Genomic DNA, 19,638 nt, shown 5'->3' with positions numbered 1-19,638 from the left:
TATGGTTTTTTGTTTTTGTTTTCGTTTTTTTCCTGAGATGGAGTTTTGCTCTTGTCACCCAGACTGGAGTGCAGTGGCACGATCTTGGCTGACTGCAACCTCCACCTCCCGGGTTCAAGAGATTCTCCTGCCTCAGCCTCCTGAGTAGCTGGGATTACAGGCATGCGCCATTACGCTCAGCTAATTTTTGTATTGTTAGTAGAGATGGGGTTTCACCATGTTGGCCAGGCTGGTCTCGAACTTCTGACCTCAGATTATCCTCCTGCCTTGGCCTCCCAAAGTTCTGACATTATAGGCATGAGCTACTGTGCCCAGCTTGTCTTAGATGTCACTAGATAATAAACTCCCTGAAGCCAAAAGTCATTCTTTGATTCATTTTCAAATCACAATAGTTTTCATCAAATCTAGATAAGTCAAAGACAGCTCTGGAAAATTAGCATATGACCCATTAAGGAATGAAGAATTAATAGGGATTCTTTGGGCAAAAAGTAATTGAGAATGTTTTATATGCAATGAAGTAGTTTATGTTTTAACCAGTAAGGCAGTGTGGTGTTCAAGCAATATTAACAGTGAAAATCATTTAAAATGTTATTTGATATCTTAGATATGAAAGTAGAACGCTAATAGTTAGAATAGTAACCCAAATATCCAAATATCTTCTTGTCACAACCCCATCTTCAACACAACTGGCTCTATCTTCTAAGTTTAAAGATTTTTAAATTAAGATCATGGTTTCATGTTCATGCAAATAATGCCTTCAGTAAGGGGAGGACTTGACTCATTTGAGTTGGAAGAGAAGCTTACCAGCTCTGAAAACGTGGGCAGAACTAAAAGCCGATTATAGTTAGCAATTGAATTATGCATGTGCTAGCTTTAGAGGGGACCTGTTTCACTTCTGTGACAAAGATAAATCTAAAGCAAAGAGGACAAGTTCTAAGGAGATTCAAAGTGAGGTTTTCATTTTCAGATATATTGAGTTTGAGGAGCTGGCTTTTAAAACAAGATTTGAAGTGAAAAGGCATCTGAGTGTTTGAGCTAGGATATCTTAAGACAAAGGGAGAGATTACACATAACAATGAATTTAGATGTTGTGGAAGGATATGTAAGTTTGGATAGACTGGACATGTTTATGTACTGAGGGAAAATACACTGGAAGGGATAAAGAAAAGGAGGAGACGATTGATGGACATCCAAGGAGGCAAGCAGGAAGAAATGGGATTCAAAGCACTAATGAACAGATGAATCTTGGAATTTCAAAATTAGTCTTCTCATTTGGATCCTTGAATGAACTCATGCAGGAGCCTTCCAGTTACCTGAGCCAACGTTGTCCTTTTCTCTTAATCCAGTGTGGGTGGATGTTCTGTTGCTTGTAATCTGACAAAATAAATAACGATCAAAACATGTGTCTCTTAAAATGTAAGGATGGCTGCAGATGACGGTGAGATTATGAGTGTCTTAGAGGATGTTATAGAATCTTTTCTGATGCCTAAATTATTTCTCTGAACTAGAAAGCAAGATTATCCACTGAATAGTGTGGGTGAGGCAGGCCTGAAAATAGTAATGGAAACATTGTAACAATTTAAAGGAAAGAAAGGAGAATAGAAGTATATGTGATAATCAACAATGAAATGTCACTAACTATAGAGTTACTAAGAGAATATCTTTCAGATTATCAAATTTGCTTAAAACTCCTTGTCTCTTGAATTTAGAATATATGCATACTAGAGCTATTCAAACTTGAAAAAGTTGTTACTCACTCCTGTAATCCCAGCACTTTGGGAGGCGGAGGTCAACGATTGAGGTCGGCTCACGAGGTCAAGAGATTGAGACCATTCTGGCCAACTGGTGAAACCCCGTCTCTACTAAAAGTGCAAAAATTAGCTGGGCGTGGTGGTGCTCGCCTGTAGTCCCAGTTACTCGGGAGGCTGAGGCAGGAGAATTGCTTGAACCCGGGAGGCGGAGGTTGCAGTGAGACGAGATCGCGCCACTGCACTACAGCCTGGCGACAGAGGGAGACTCCGTCTCAAAAAAAAAAAAAAAAGTTGTTACGTGACCTGCTATTACTGATAATTGCACACATCAAATATTAATCAGGTAAATCATGTTAGAAAGCCTTTCCGTAATAAAAGAAAAAAATCATAATTTCTTCCAGTGCTTACATTAATTCTTTTCTCTCCTCCAAGGTGTTATTTCAATCTCCTTTTTAATTAAGAATAAGTGATGAATATAATTTATCAGTGTCTTCAAGAGCTCCTTAGTGGCCTTGATTACATGCAAATCAATTACTTACTAATAATCTGTTTTTAAACAAACAGTATTATTTTTCACATTATTTCTGAAGAGCAATAGATATACTTTTAGATAATTCGGTAAAATATCATTACATAACAAATATAATATGTATATATACACAAAAATAGAAATATATGTGTGCATAAAATATGTGTGTATACATATACCCACACTCAGTATATACAGTCATCTTTTGGTATTTGTGGGGGGTGGGTTTCAGGACCCCCATGAATACCAAAATCCAAGGATAATCCCGTCCCTTGTATAAAAGGTGTGGTAATTTGTATAACTTATGTACATCTTCTCATACTCTTTAAATTACCTCTGGATTACTTATAATACCTAATACAATATAAATGCTGTATAAATTGTTGTTATGCTGTATTTTAAAATTTGTTTTTTTTTGTTGTTTTATTATTTTTATTGTTTTGATTTTTAAAAATATTTTCATTACAGTTGATTGAATCAATAGATGTGGAACCCATGGATACAGAAGGCTGACTGTACAGAATGTGACCATGTATTTCCTGGACCCAACTTTGTAAAAGAATGTTTATTTAAAATTCTCATTTTCTGATCAAGAGAGCTAAAATATATTGAAGTGTGAAATAAAAATAAATTATATGTTTGCATTCATTGTACTTCTATATAAATTATCTAAAAAAAGAATGTTCTACAACAGTAAAATCAATAAAATGCGTTTTATCCATATATGGAGAAAGATAAGGCATTGATTATATTTTCATCTGTATTACTCAAAACATATGACTGAAGAACAATATTTTTGACAATCCCTGATTATAAATAATTTCTTTGCTAAAAGTTAATTTATAAGATGAATTTTTATGTTACTGAGGTGTTCCCAGGTCACCTGGCTACCACATGAAGACTATTCAGCAAGTAGATAAAACTTGTATATATTGATAAAAGAAAATAATTTCACAAAAGTCAATATAATTACAAATTGTTAGAATACTTAGCTAAAGCTCCTCTTACGCAGGTATTCAAGGCATAGTTAGGTAAACTTCAAATATGACACTTATAGTAAAGTGTACATAGTCGATATAAAATTTGTACTATCTTTTATCTGATGTAGAGAAAAGAACAAACAAGTGAAGATAGGCAATATTTTTCTGGAAAAAAACATGAATGTTATTAAAAAGAGGTTTTAAAGGTGTTTTAACATTCTTATAATTATGGTCTTTTTAGATTCTTTTCTAAAGTCAAATATTATTAAACTGATAAGCAATTTGTATTATCTTCATGTACTTTAAACAATCTGTCTCCTTCCTTCAGATATTATTCTCACGTTAGTCTTCAAATAGGAAATACAAAAACACTGACATCATTAAGTCCCTGGTAGGTGATCTGACTACCTTTGACCTCTAAAATATAAATCATTGTTAAGTATGTAATAAGGATGAAGAAATAAGATTTTAGCACCTTATTACAAGTTATAATTTACAGAGAGACATTTATAATCGATATGGTCTGACTCTGTGTCCCCACCCAAATCTCATCTTGAATAGTAATCCCCATGTGTTGGGACAGGGACCTCATGGGAGGTGATTAGATCATACAGGCAGTTCCCCCATGATGTTCTCATGATAGTGAGTGAGTTCTCATGAGATCTGATGGTTTTATAAGGGGCTTTCCCCACTTTGCTCTGCACTTCTCTCTCCTGCTGCCATGTGAAGAAGGACATGTTTGCTTCCCCTTCTGCCATGATTGTAAGTTTCCTGAGGCCTCCCAAGCCAGGTGGAACTGTGAGTCAATTAAATGTCTTTCTTTTATAAATTACCCAGTCTCGTTTATTTCTTCTTAGCAGTGTGAAAATGGACTAATACAATAATCCTCCAAAAATCTCATAAGTGTAGTTGTTGCTACTTCCATTAATGAACTAGTGAGTGATATATCCAGGATCTGAACCCACACGGAGAAATTCCAAAGCCGTGTCACAATTTTAATTATTTCTCACCTGTCAGACATGCAATTCTTTAATGATAATGTCCAAAGGTTTTTTTTTCTTAAGGTGAATTCTCAGCAGTACCATTTGTTGCTTCCTACCAATACACAAACAAGATTCTAGAGCTTACTTGCAAAATTAATGAAAAGGAACTATGTAGAGCATTTAGTACCTTGTAATAATTCTTCTCACTTCTTCTACAATCTATCTAAACATATATAACATACTACAACATTTATTGTAGCCATGATACATATAAATTTTATATGCATTATCCATGGAACGTGCTGATAATACATTGAGGAAAGTTAAATAATTAGTCACAAATTACAAAATAAAAAACTAAGGCACAGTTTGGTTAAGAGATTTTTCAAAAGTCATACGGATTTAAAGTATTAGAAGACGGATCTCAACCCAGGACCTCTACTTCCATGTCCTGAGTTTGATGTATGCATACAACGTATCAGCTTTGTGTATTTCAATTCCAATTCTGCTACTAGTTTGCCACAGGACTTTAAGTCACACTCCCCTGGGCCTAATTTTCCACTTCTGCAAAATATGTGGAACAATAAATCAACGTTTCCTAAAGTATGTCCCTCGTAACTATCATTTGTGGCTGCTAATTTTATAAAAAATAGTTTCATGATCAGTGGTTAGGAATAATAGGCTAAAAAATGTTAAATAAGATTTTTTTTAATTGAAGGACTCGAGACTTTTCTTGTTTTTTGTTCTTGGTTTTGTTTTTTGTTTTTTTTTGAGATGGAGTCTCACTCTGTCTCCAGGCTGGAGCTAAGGAATTGTACATCTTTCAGGAATTGATATAGGATGGAAATCCATTTGAAAATAAAAATTCCAATACTTCACCTCCATGCCCACCCTCAATCTAGTGGAACTGAAGGCTTAGGGAGCATACATTTGCGAATTTAAACAAGATCTTTAGATCTGATTTTATTCCAATGTATTCTACTGTGCTTCATTGTATACTATTCTATTCATTACCAATAATGTTACCATCTATCCTAAACTCATTTCTTTCTCTCTTCTCACACACACACACACACACACACACACACAAACACAAACAATATAATATGAGATATACTGTCATAGTTTGGAGATGTAGAAAAAAAGCATAAAACCTACAACTTAAGTCTTAAAGTCTGTTGATCATTTCAATTATTTGAACCATGAACTTTGTTTAAATAACACAGCTATTTGGTTTAAATATGGGAGGGATTTATGTATCTAAAATAATTTCTCTTTAAATTTCAATACACAAGATATGTATTTTAGACCTTTTTAATAAACATTAAGTGATGAATTGCTTCATTTTATTTTGTCTTATTTTCCATACCACTTAAGGGAACTAACAGCAGGTGTCATTTGGTCAGAGGTCACTTCTCAGCTCCAATACTCACTAGCCTTATAATTAAGAAATAAAGTGCACATGATCTTCACATCTTTATCATTTTTAAAAGATTAAAGATAGTACCTTTCTCATGTAAGTGTAGTGATGACCAGCATAGTACTTGTCACCAAAGGAGCACTCAATAAGTATTAGCTTTCACTGTAACTTTAGAACTATCTTAGTTTTTATTTTTAAATGAATCTTATATGCTTGTCATGGTTTGTGCCACAATTTGGAGTTGCATTTTCTTACAAAAAATTTTTTATTACTTTTGGTGCATATCTTGGTATGGACTTGTATAAAAATTCATGGTAGAGATGCTCTTTAATTCCCTTTATTCATTGGAATAAAATGAGCTCTAAAGATCTTGTTTAAGAAGAGATGACTTGTCATGCCTGCTGATAATATCTAGAAACTACTACTGCCCATCATCAATGACTGGAACAATTTTAATAAGTCATTAAGAGTATTATAAGATTTTAAATGTTTATTTTGCTTTTTTATTTCTATCCAGAACTTCCACTGAACAGGGAACTCCACATGAATACATGCAATGAGTATGCCCCCAGATCATAAAAGATTCTCCCTATAAAATGGAAATTATTTTGTCTAACATCATTCTGATTAAAATTTAATTCATGACCCTAATTCAGATATAAGAACTAATTTGTGTCTCTGAGTTAACTAGCAAAATTTCACCAAGGTCACATGATTTTAAGTAATAAAGTGAGAATTCAGTTTGTAATAATTTTAGAGTCATCATGCTATCCATTATATATTGTCTGTGTATTTCCAAAAGTATCAATTAATAAAGTGGCACTAACCTAATGTACACCTTAAGGCATAGGTTTGAAACTTCTGAATTTTTAAAAAATTTATGTTTATTATTTCAGGAAAAAAGCATTTTAGTAGATTGGATTTTTTGAAAAATTGTAGTGTCAGAGCTAATTAACAATTATGTTTTCCTTGACTATTACTTGAGTTTTCATCATTTCTTTCCAATACATGCTTTACAGATTATAAGTGGTAAAGTTTGCAAAGTGCAAAACATGGTAGAATTTCCTGGCTTAGAATGAATAACTAAGTATTGTATTCCTCACATACACAATTCCCTTTGAATCAGCATTAGTTTCAAAGTGTATGCTTTGTTCAAAAAATTTTTGCCCTCCTCTTATACTGATTTCAATTGTACCTACTTAACATCTGCACATTCTAGAAACACCAGAATTAAGGGTTTTTTTGTCTTAAATTTAAAAAATATTTCTTTTTACTGACAAACCCAGATAATGTGGATATTCAATTCCTTTGTTTGGATATAATTTCAGGAGAGGATATACACTGTAAGAAGAAAAAAAATGGATTCTCTATGAATAGCTGATGCAAGAGAACAATTCTAAGATATATTTTTACTTAATTCAAAATAGGTATGATAATTATGGGATATTAAAAGTTAACACTATGTACTCTTCCAATATAAAGTTGAGTTTCTTTATAATCTGTTTTTAAATAAGCATAGTATTGATTTCAAGTTGTGAACATACAAAAACCCATTTTTTAAAATCTTCCTGCTGTTGGTAAGAAAGAATGTGGGTGCTTTAAATACTCTTGATGTGTCTGTCACTGGCTGAATAATCGCCCCTCCTGTGCAGAATAGGCCTTTGTCTGTCACTGGGATCACAATGTAGGTGAAGATTGCCATGTTGGTTTTCTATCGACTTCTTAAAATATAAGCACCTCATCTAGGCTGCCATCTCTAGAGTGACAGATTGGGTAGATGATTCCATCACTAGATCGCACTGTGTTTTGCCATTTGAAACCAGATGTCATTTTTGGAAAGAGAGTTAATGCTTTTGTCACAGAGTATTTCTCTTGTTTCGCTTAACATCTACTCACCTTTCAGTACTGAAGAAATACAAAATACAAGCAGATAAGGCTATCCCCAGGCAGAGTTTTCATGCTACCCATGGCAATCTCTGCAGTTATAAAGACCCTTCAATAATCTGTCAAAAACTGACATCACTGTGTGAAGAGCTGTTCATTTCTATATCTCATTTTGGATTGATGTATGTGCACTTTTATATCCTTCAGTTCGACATAACATTTGGCCTTTCATGTTCTCAGTTTAAGCTACAGGGAATTCAGAGCTATTCCAAAGCATAATTATACCAATCTGCATATAAAAGGCTATACGTCCTACAGAGGATTCTATGGAAAAGCAAACTGTTTCAAAGAAGAAAACTAGAAGTAATTCCCACAACTAAAATTCAATAAAGTTACTACATGTTTCATCTGATGAGGACAGCTTTATTTTTTTTAAGCTAGTAGATCAATCCCAAAAATGGTGGGGATGATTTTTTGTGTGCAAGGTCAGGGAAAGAGGAGTAAGCAAGAACTGAAAATTGAAGACGAAGGTAAAGCAACAGGGTGTGTACATTATACATATTGGTTTTGAAAATGGCCACATCACACCAGAAAAATCAATGCTTCATATTACTGTATCAGACAATAGGATTCTCACCTACATAATATATTAACTATTTATTGCCACATGGCAATATACCCCAAAACATCGCAACATAAAACCACAAATATTTATTATCTCACAATCTGTGTGGTTCAAAAATTTTAGTGCAGCTTAGCTGGGTGCCTCTGGCTAAGGACTCTCAAAGGTTGCAGTCAAACTGTCAGCAGGGGCTGTGGTCTCATCTGAATGCTCAACTTGGGAGTCTGTTTCCAAGCTCACTCATGTGGTTGTTGACAGCCCCTGATCTTGTGCCACATGTGTCTCTCCACATAGCTGCCTCCACAATAGCTCTGCAAGGAATCCAGAAAATAATGAGACAGTATATAAGAAGTTCCTCAAAATGGAAACAATAGCATTTTGATACCCTAACGTCAAGTGTCAAATCACTTCACTTTTATCACTTTGATTTTTTTAGAGGTGGTTTACTATATCCCACCTACATTCAGGGGAGAGGTATTACTCAAGGCTGTCAATGTTAGGATGTGAAAATCATTATGGGCCATCACAGAGGCTGTCAACCCTACATAAACACAGTCATGTTAAATTGCTTTAGGTACTTTTTTATATTACAAAAGACATTTCAAAATGCAACTTCTGCCAGTGTGGTTTTAAACTAAAAGTAATTCTACTACACAAATTCTGCAGTCTTTTTTCCCAAATATATTGTTCTCCAAATATAATCTTGCTAGTTTTAGAAAGTTTCATAACTTGTAATTGATGAGTACAGTTACTTACATTTTTTGAGTAACAATTTTTATCTTTTTTTAAACATGAAAAATTGAGATTTGAAAAAAAAACCTCACAAATATAATTGTGTAAATTCTGGAGCTAACAAAGTACTTAGCACAGAAGTTATGCAGCATATGGTTATCCTAGTCCCAAACAGTAAAATGTGTCTGTATGTGCCAGCTCTTAATTAACAGCTCATTAACACTCAGGTGTCAATTGCTGGTGGCAAAGGCAATGCCCAAATGGCCTAGTTTCTGTCATGCACAGTGTAATTAAATTGACCTCAAGTATTGAAGCTTGCTAGTTGTCTGATACTATCTGGACACTAATTTCAGGCCACTATTCAAAATAGAGTAATATGGTAAATAAACCAATGCAATGACCGAAAAGCGATATTGAGTTTTATATTGTAATATAATATAATAACCTTAGAAACAACTGAATAAATAATCACTATTCTAATCTATAACAAATATAACAATGTATATTACCCCTTTGGTTTTAACATAATTGATTTAAAATTACTTTAGATTTCAAGATAATGATATTACAAAAAAAGTAAAAATAAGTTATTATAATAGTGGCATATGGAAAAATGAATTACATATTTTATTATTTTGTTTATTGATATGTAATGAAATAAACAAATTATTAATATTTTAAATTTTAATTATGAATTCCAAAATGTGATTCAATTTCAAACATGTCAGTGCTTTTCTATATAGCCCTAACAACAGCAATAAAAAATATACTAAAGAGAATCCCACATTCAAACTCTCAATAATGTAAGATCAAATTTCCTCATGACATTCTGCATTATGCTTATAAGGCTTTTCTTTTTACGTCCATAGTTTATTTTCAAGCTCTCATTTACAGAGAGGGGAGAGGTCAATTAATGCACTAACCTTTCTTCCTCCTAAAACTTTATGAATGTGAAAAAAAAATTAATGAAAAAGCTACAATGACAAATAAAAGACAAACGATAGAGGAAATAACTATGACAACATTCTGAATGTTTGGAAGTAGATAAAAAGTTATAATTGACATAGTAACTGCAAAAGTTTTAAAACCTTAGCTGGAAGCTAAGAGTGTAAAGAAGAAACCTGGTTTATCCCACACAAAATTCCCAAGGCTTAGTAATTGACAGCACAAATTAGTTCTGAAGTAGGGGTAAAAATAAGCCTAATGAAAAGGACCAAAAATGTTATTAAGAAGCAGTTAGACCTCCCAGATGTCCTCATCAACTGTGCACATGTAGGTGATCAACTATTCCCTCTGGTTAAGAGACACGAGATTTATTATTCTCTAAGGAGGTTGAAACAGAGAGCTCCTACATTAGGAAATAGCAGGCACAGTTTAATGTGCAATCGTCATACCAAGAAGTTTGGATCTTGGGTCTTCTAGATTTTTTTTTCCCAATTAGTTTTCAGAATTCAATTACCCAGGCTTACACCTCCAGGCAGAAGACCTGAAAATATTTCTCTTGGTTATCTAACAAGACCAAGAAGAAAAATATGTCTAAACATATTGACCAGGAGTTCCCCAATTAAATGTTACCTAGATTACCCTACAGACAAACATACTCAAAAAGCCCTCCACACAGGGACAGAATTTATCTTCAGCATTTTAGAGTACCTACATTCTTAATTATGAGCTGACAGCCAAGTATCATAAGACATTAAGAAAAGTCTCTAACATAATTCTAGGAGACACTATTCGGAAAAAACAAAATGAAAAATAAACTGTCATCAATATATTGGATAAAATAAAGTATTGCATACGCAAAGAGTTAAAAATACTTTAAAAGAGGAACATTCCGAAAACAAGAATAACTCTTAGAATTCAAGAAACAATAATAATAGTAGTAATAAAATAAAAACTCAGTAGAGGTTTGGAATAGATACATAAGAAAATACCCTAGAAAGTATATTTTTAAAATATAGAGAAGAAAAAGTAATGAAAATTGACAGACAAGTAGAGGAGGTTCAGCATCCAAATAACGAAGGAGCCAAAAAGATGAAGAAAAATAAGGGAAGAAATGATGAGAGTAATAATTTGAGAAATTTTCCAAAAGTTGAAAGGCTTGGATTTGAAGATTGAAAGAGCTTACAAAGTGACTGCAACATGGATGAAAATGGACCGTCAAGTTACACAATACCAAATTTCAGAACTTAATCACAAAGAGATTCTCTCACAAGTTTACAAAGGAGCTGGGGGATCCTGTGTTCACGAAAAGTTTATTTACAAAAATGGTCCACTTCCTTTAGAAGATGACATGGAAATCCTTTCAAAGAATCAAAGCTTAACAACAGACAAATTTGACATGAGTCAAGCCTGACCAAGACCTAAATTCTTCAAGTGTTCACATAGAGTTTTGATCTTTTTCATGCTAGATACTGTTCACCCTTAGTGTCTGAGGCCTAAAATTAAGGCCCATTGTTATGTGTTGGCATCACTAGGAAGGCCTCAAAAAGCCTAACTTCAAGTTCCCTTCCCACTCTGCTCCAGAAGATGAGGTCTCCTAACCAAACCATCTTCCTTATCAAGGAGACCACGCACAGGCCCTGCTTATCCTGGGTTTTCTGGTAATGGGTTTCAGTTCCCTGCTAACACAGGGAATTGTTCAAATAAGCTAATCACATCATCCCCTTGGAACCAGGGTGCACTTCTTGAAACACAAAGCTTTTCTCCCACAGTCCCTGGTTGTTCCCTTTGTTTCCAAGTACACGCTCCAAGTGGTCCTGTGCAGAATGCAGTGTCCTTCTCTCCCAGGCTGTGAGAAGATGTGACTAATAAATTGCTGTAGATGCCATTTGTCCAGTGTCCAGTTGCAGATTCTCCATCCCAATAATCCCAGGGCAGGAATCCCTCCCTCACCAATAGAGTGAATAGGAGGCAAGTAAAATAACCTCTTAAAGGATGGTACAACCATGACCAAGGACACCTGGTCAACTTTAATTAACTGCTTTTGGATAACTAAGTGGTTTCATGATACTGGGAAGGCCAAATTGGAACAAACCACTAATTGGTTCCAGCACCACTTTGTTTCCTCTCTTCTCTGTCTAGGAAGCTCTTGTTTTTCTTCAAAAGAAGAATTCTTGTTAATTGACTATACATGGGCATGACTGACGGTTGGGTTTGGTCTGTTTTTGGCAAGTGTCCCTGAGTCTCCTGCCCATAAAAGTAGTGACAACACAGCACCTTAAAGGTAGGCTGGTGCTTGAGTCCTGCCTATCAAGGGTAAGCTAGAGCTCTCTGCTTACAGCATCTAACATAGTGACCTTCACTAGCTGTTTGGGACAGCCATGTGGATGTTAACTGTGACTGTACACCCCCAGGAGGAATATGGGATGACATGTTGTCAGGTTTGTAGAAAGGAAGGGGACCAATACCCTAGAAAGAATTAAGCATGGCTCCCAGGTTGCCTAACAAGAGCTGCCGTTCAGGCAAGGGTAGCCACCTTGCCCATTTCCTGTGTAACTGTTTCCCTCAATGCATCCCATGCATCCTCCTGACTCCCAGGGGTATAAAGGTAAACATCTATGGCAGCCCATGGTCAAGGCACTGATGGAAAAATGAGAGAGAGTTTAGGAGCATTTCTTGCCAGCCCGTCTTAAAACAGTGGAGAGGTAATGCAACTGCTCTCCCAATGAAAAACCCTACCCAAAATTCTTAGGCTTTTCTTAGTGTTGCTGTTTACCAGCATGCAAAAGTACTTCACTGCCATGCCTGACTCACAGTCAAAATGACCTTACTAGATGCGGACTCCAGCACTGAGGAGATTTGAGTGGCATTCCCTGGGGAAGGAGATAGCTGTCCACAGGTGGACTGCTAGGCTCCCAACATTTTTACCCTCAACCACACAGAAGGTCTGCACCAAGAGTGATCAGGAAACGAACTGAAAGCTGTAACTATTAAACTTTACATGTTCAGAAATTCAAAATATTCTGAGGAAATTTGTACAGAGAGAACAGAGAGATTAAAAAAAGAGGAAGGCTGCATGCCTATAGTAGACAATGGTTTTGAGAATGACCTCTGGGTCATGACCCCAGAACACTTCCATTGTGCCAAAATGTTGTCTGTTTCTCTGTTGCAACAAAGATCATGATTCTCAGCTTGATAGGGTAAAATACCCATGACACCCCTATGGCATAGCATAGGTGTTATTTAAAACCCACCTTAAGTCTGGGGCTCTTAAATCCTATGATGCAACCATTTCCTTGGAAAAGACCCCTAACCTTTATGATAATTATTTGAGGCTTTCTAAAGTAAAAAGTTTATAACTATGAGCAGAGTATAGAGGGGAAAAACAAAAAAGAAAGAAAAAGAAGGAAGGAATCTTGAATACAAGGGGAGAGAACAAAATTGAAATAAAGGTATAAAATTGGACCACTTCTCATTGCTCCTGTGATGTCTATACTATCTCTATACCATGGCCATAAGCTGACGGTGGACTTCTCCTTGGCCCTACACCATACATCTTTAGAGTGGCAATTTTTGGCCACATACTGGGCTTTTCTGGAAATACAGATCTCTCATAGACATTGAGCTTCTGATCCTCCATACCAAGCTGGCCATTATGTCTTGGGTCATGAAATCAGCATTCCATAAGCTCTGCACAGCTACCTAGGACTTCCTTCAACAGACTGACACCAAACTGGATCCTCTAATATACTCTCCCTGAAAGACCAAGTGGCCTCACCTCTCCTCAGCCCCTTATCTGATGCCTCAGTGCTACAAGAGATCAACTCACTTGTGGAGCTCTTGACAACCTGGGAACAACTGAGGGAACATGTTGATATACTTTATGGATCAATGACCACCATTACACATGATGGAGCTCAATGGACCTTTACTGCTTTTCATCCATTAGTCAGGATGTCCCTGATAAACAACAGGATGAAAGGGTCAGTATAACTGGCCAAACATAAGACAGTCAGTTTTGCACCAAAAGTCCAGGACAGGAAATGGCTTCTTCTGTACATTTTCATAATCTCTCAATCTGTTGTCTAAGAATTGACCCCTTGGAGGTAAAGATTCCTGAGAATCTCTTGCCCCACAGAGACACAATATAAAAATCAAGGCAACAGATATCACTATATGTATTAGGGCCACAATACAAGGCCTCACCAGAACACCTCTTATTCCTTTAAAGTTGTAAACATTATTGATACTGACTAAGGCATTTACTTTACTTCTTAAAATAGACAATGTTGGGCTCTTGAGTAAGGTACTCAGTGCAACTTCCATGTACCCTCAAGACCTCGAACCAGTAGTTTAATTAAGAGGCATAATGCCATCCTCAAAGAATTCCTATTTAAGCTACTAACTGGCAAATAGAACCCCTGGTATTGCCATAGGTATAGATTAGTTTAAATCCACATCTGTATTCTCTGCAATAATGCCACACAGTCCCTCACTTTTCTTTATTGGCCATAAAAAGGATACCGCTAAAGTTTATGTTTTTGAAGATTACTTCATGCATAGCCCTCTTTACCCTGGTCAAGTGCCTACTTCACATCCTAGGGAGTTTCTTCCACTGCATAGCAATCTACTTATCACAAAGATATAAACTGATGCCAAGGCTTCAAGGAGCTAATGGGAGTCTAAAATTAAGGCCCAATATTATGTGCTGCCTTGATATCTTGTATAACCAAGAGAGCCTCAAATGCCCTAAGCCTTCTTCACTCTGCTCCCAAAGATAAGATTCCCCTAGCCAAAGAATTGTCTTTATTAGGGATCCCCAAGCACAATTCCTTTTTTTTTTTTTTTTGAGATGGAGTTTCACTCTTGTTGCACAGGCTGGAGTGCAATGGCATGATCTCAGCTCACTGCAACCTCCGCCTCCCAGGTTCAAGCGATTCTCCTGCCTCAGCCTCCAGAGTAGCTGGGATTACAGGCATGAACCACCATGCCCGGCTAATTTTGTATTTTTAGTAGAGACAGGGTTTCTCTGTGTTGGTCAGGCTGGTCTCAAACCTCCGACCTCAGGTGATCTGCCCACCTCGGCCTCCCAAAGTGCTGGGATTACAGGTGTGAGCCACCCCGCCTAGCACAATTCCTTTTTATCCCTAAGTATTGAGGTTTCAATTCCAGGCCCAGCCCCACAGATTTACTCAAACAATTCAATTACATCCGCTAGTGGGAGGTTGTTTCCTCTGTCCCTGAGTGCAACCCCAATGTGGCCTTTTTTGTTGTGCAGGGCCTTCCCCCCAGGCTGTGAGAATATTTGACTAACAAATTGCTGTCATTCTCATCCATCTATACACTGTTAGGTGTGTGTGTCTCCATCCCCATAATCCTACGGTGAGAATACCTCCTTCGATGGGGTGAATAGTAGGTAATTAAACTATCCTTTACATGCCTTCCTATTTTTCTTTCAATTTTTCACTAAATTAGTTAAAGTAAATTGAGCTAACTGGGGTGGAATTATTAGGTGAAATGATGATGGTTTTGTAAAATCGGGTTAGTCAGATTTACTCTTGGTGATGCAGCAGTTTGTTCAATGTGATTTCTCTGGGAGATGTACTCATATTTGGCTGTAATTGTGCTTATTCACTACCAATATAACATGTCATTAAGAGGAATAAAAATGCCTACATTTCATTTTAATATAAATCCATAAAAGAACAATAAGAACTGTCTTTAGGTTTTTAGGCCAAATTTAACAGTGCCTTATATGAGAGAATCATCGTTATGGGTGAACATAGCAAGAACTGGAAATTTTAAAATATAAAATGAGGTTCTAGATGCTATAATTTATTTGTATATTTTCAAATATCACTACTCCCAAGATTTCCATTTTAAAATAAGACACAGAGAATGGAAACATAGCCTGGCACAGGTGGAGAGCTCAGAGTCAAGAGAAAGGATTAGGGTGGGTTGTTAAGTTTATTGTTAGGTTCTTCCATGAGTTGACTTATATTTGTGTCATTTTCTTCATAGGTGGGATTCAGACCAAGATATTTTTAAGGCCCTGTTCTGCATTAACATTCTATTATCCTGTGGGACCCGCTTAAAAAATAGAAAATAAGATTAATTGCTAGTAGAGGTTAGAAGATAGTTGATGAATATAGACTTAACAACTTGAAGGTGTTAAGACTTCTTCAAAAATATTTGTTGAAAACATTAGTTGAACTCAGATGCATAGGAAAGATTTTAAAATGTCTTCTACAATTGTTACATCTTTTAAATATTTTATTAACATTTTATTTATCTTTATTACTTATTGTTATGGGTGTTTGTTACAAAAAAAAAAGAAAAAAAAAATGCCAGAAGGTTTGAGTTAACCTGTGTCCTTTTTACATGGGTCAAGACTAATTTTGGTACATATACTAGCCAAAGTTATATATACAAAAAAACTTTAAAACTAATTATAATTTACATATGATATATTTATAAAATTACTTCTAAACATTATTAATGAGAAAGTTTTGACTTAAGAGATATAATTTAAATAATATTAATAACCATTAGTAGAGAATAAAGCAGAATGCAGCATGAATAGTACCATTTTATATTAGAATAAAAATAAAAGGCCGGGCGCGGTGGCTCACGCCTGTAATCCCAGCACTTTGGGAGTCTGAGGTGGGTGGATCACGAGGTCAGGAGATCGAGACCATCCTGGCTAACACGGTGAAACCCCGTCTCTAATAAAAATACAAAAAAATTAGCCGGGCTTGGAAGCGTGCACCTGTAGTCCCAGCAGCTCGGGAGGCTGAGGCAGCAGAATGGCGTGAACTCGGGAGGCGGAACTTGCAGTGAGCCGAGATCAGGCCACTGCACTCCAACCTGGGTGACATAGCAAGACTCCGTCTCAAAAATAATAATAATAATAATAATTAATAATAATAATAATAATAAACAACTGTGGAGTTGTTTAAATATAATGCAGTTCAGGCCCCACATGGGCAGCAAGCATAGTAAAATTAAATGATAGAGAAAATTAGAAAGCCTTTCTACAAATAAGATACCTTTTTGCAGAGTTTTTTTCCTTTACATTAACTTGTTTAATGGCAGAATGGTCCTCTCCGGCAAAGAAGAAAACATCTGTCATCATCATTTCTCCCTCACCTTCATCAGCTGACTGACCAACATGGTAGTGAGGAAGTACATCCTATTTGTCCCCCCGAAATGCCTCTCAATTCTATCCTCTCCCCTCCATTTTTACCAGTCCATTCTAAGTCAATTGTGTTCATTTGTTCCTTACCTAGAGATTCACAGTAGTCTCTTCCTACCCCAATGTCTCTTTTTCTCTTTTCCATTTTTACAAGTTATCTTGCTATTTAATTAATTATTATTATTATTATTATTTTGAGACAGGGTTTCACTCTGTCACCCAGGCTGGAGTGCAGTGACACAATCTCAGCTCACTGCAACCGCCACCTCTCCAGCTCAAGTGATTCTCCCACTTCAGCCTTTCAAGTATATGGGACTACAGGTGCGGGCCACTACTCCCGGCTAAATTTAAAAAAATTTTTTTTTGTAGGGACAGGGTCTCTCCATGTTACCTAGGCTGGTCTCCAACTCCTGAGCTCAAGCGATCCGTCCACCTCGTCCTCCTAAAGTGCTGGGATTAATTACAAGTGTGAGCCGCCAGCCAGGCAAGTTATCTTGCTAAATCTAAATTAGGCAATTCTTAGTTATTTGTAGCATTTATTTTTAACTTTTATTGTTATTATATTTAGGACTGGGATAGACACTTCTATAGAGTGTTAAAAAATGCTTTCACACACACACAGAAATACATCTTAAACTAAAAAAAATCACCTAATATACCTTTTCACTCCAAATAACTGACTTGCAGATAGAAGCTTGCTTCCCACCTCAGCAGCAACATCTATAACCAATAACCATAGTGTTGTAGCCTTATCATATAGCTTGATAAAAAGCTATGCCAGTATTACATATTCTTGCATGATGTTAGTGGTGTCACCAATTTTCCCCTATTCTGGTTTCTAAAGTTATAAGTACATCATCTTAGAATTAGGAAGACACCTTTAAACGGAGTAATATTTGCAAACACTGTCATGTGAGGCCATACATCATTGTCAAAGAGACAATGGAAGCAACGTAAGCATCTATGGAGGCATTCAGTGAGGTGGTTTGATATTACCACATTTTAAAATCAAATTTAATATACCTCTTAATGTTGCTTAAGGACTATTGTACCACTTTATTTCATTCTTTGTCAGGTTAAAACTAGAATTACTTATCATTTGTTCATTACTTTTTTCCTTGTTTTAACTTATGTATGTTAAAATGTAACTCTCACAAATATCTCTCATTCTCTCTGCCTTTAATTCAATTTTGTTTGGTATATTCTGTTGCAACCATTGTGTTGTTTTTTTGTAGTCTTTGTAGCCCTGTCATAAATAAGGGTGTTCTTCACGCAATGTTAAAATAAATCATTGATTGCATGGGTTGAAAAGCCCATGCCAGCTTGTTGATGATCAAATACTATTGCTTTCCAACCAGGCATTTTGATACTTTAAAGACTAATATTAAAGGGGATCAAAATGCAGATGTTTTACCTATAATATTATCTTTTATTTTCATGTATTCTTTCATATGAGCCTGTTATTACCTTTCCCAATCACACGCACACACACACACACACACACACACACACACACACACACATGATTTTGAGAGAAATACTTTGCCAGAAAAGTTTGAAATTGGCTATTCACTCTATTATTAATTAGGAAACACAACTGAGCATAAGAGAATTCTCACATTTTTGAAATAACATTTAGAGTTGTGGGCTTACACAATTCACCATGCCAACACTTCTTTTCTTCCTTTTTTCACGATCAAAAGAAGAGTTATTCACAATGATAGGGAGAAAATGGAGATGGGGATTGTGTTTCAGATTAGGTGATTGCAATGTTATCTAAATGTTCCTATCTTTCAGACAGATTGGTTGAGGAGTTGCCCAATGATCATCACATGTTTTCTATGAAAAATAAAGAAGCAACCCAAAACAAAAATATCTTCATCTACACAATATTTTCATTATGGATCAATAAATTCCCTTCACAATATGAATACTTAGAAATATCAGTTAAGTTACAGATTATTTTGAACTACCTTAACTGGGAAATTTAAAACCTAGTTTTCATGACAAGGAGATAAAACTTTTAATTGATTCAAAAGAAAAAAATAAGTAAACAGGAGGACACCTCTAGGGAACAGAGCCTGTCAAGCTAAGTAATTACAACTTCAAGAAGTCTACTATTAGAGCAACTTTTAAAATTCAATTCTATTGAGCAGATACCAAATACTGCCCAAATTCATTTTTATGAAAATCATATGCAAACAAAATGATTCTGTCAAATATGCAGTATTTCCAACAAGCATTTATTTGTATGGAAATACATATTCAGAAAGGACATTGGGGTCAGATAAATATGTCCTAGTGCAAACATACACATGTATTTTTCAATAGTAGAGATAGAGGACTATTTGAGAGCTGTAGAAGGAAGTGGAGGAAGAAAGCGAACCCAGCCAGATTTGTTTTATTTCCTGTACTCCATACCACTGATAAATGGAGAGGCAAATATGAACTAAGCTGATGAGTGGATACCAATGGCAAGTCTACTTTCATCTTGAGGTTTTGAAATTTGCACTGCTTAGACACAGCTCTGTGGCAGGTTGAAATTTTGAGAAAAGAATTTCTTTTGTTTGTAGACTGTATTCTATACTTTTGGTAACCAA

The 19,638-nt window shown here is 35.8% G+C and overlaps 1 protein-coding gene across 1 annotated transcript in view; it reads right to left on the bottom strand.

The window, feature by feature from the left end:
* Positions 1-7,949: 7,949 nt before the first annotated feature.
* PCDH10 (protocadherin 10) overlaps positions 7,950-19,638 on the bottom strand; it is a 58,870-nt gene continuing 47,181 nt past the window's right edge. Inside the window, exon 5 of the mRNA XM_016952221.3 lies at positions 7,950-8,480. Within this exon, the coding sequence (XP_016807710.1) occupies positions 8,410-8,480 (71 nt within the window). The 3' untranslated portion in view covers positions 7,950-8,409. The remainder of the gene's footprint in view (positions 8,481-19,638) is intronic.

This window comes from Pan troglodytes, chromosome 3, assembly GCF_028858775.2.
Source record: "Pan troglodytes isolate AG18354 chromosome 3, NHGRI_mPanTro3-v2.0_pri, whole genome shotgun sequence".
In the NCBI taxonomy this organism is placed as follows: Eukaryota; Metazoa; Chordata; class Mammalia; order Primates; family Hominidae; genus Pan; species Pan troglodytes.
The sequence above is the reverse complement of the archived record's forward strand: the minus strand, read 5'-3'. Positions and strand labels throughout refer to the sequence as shown.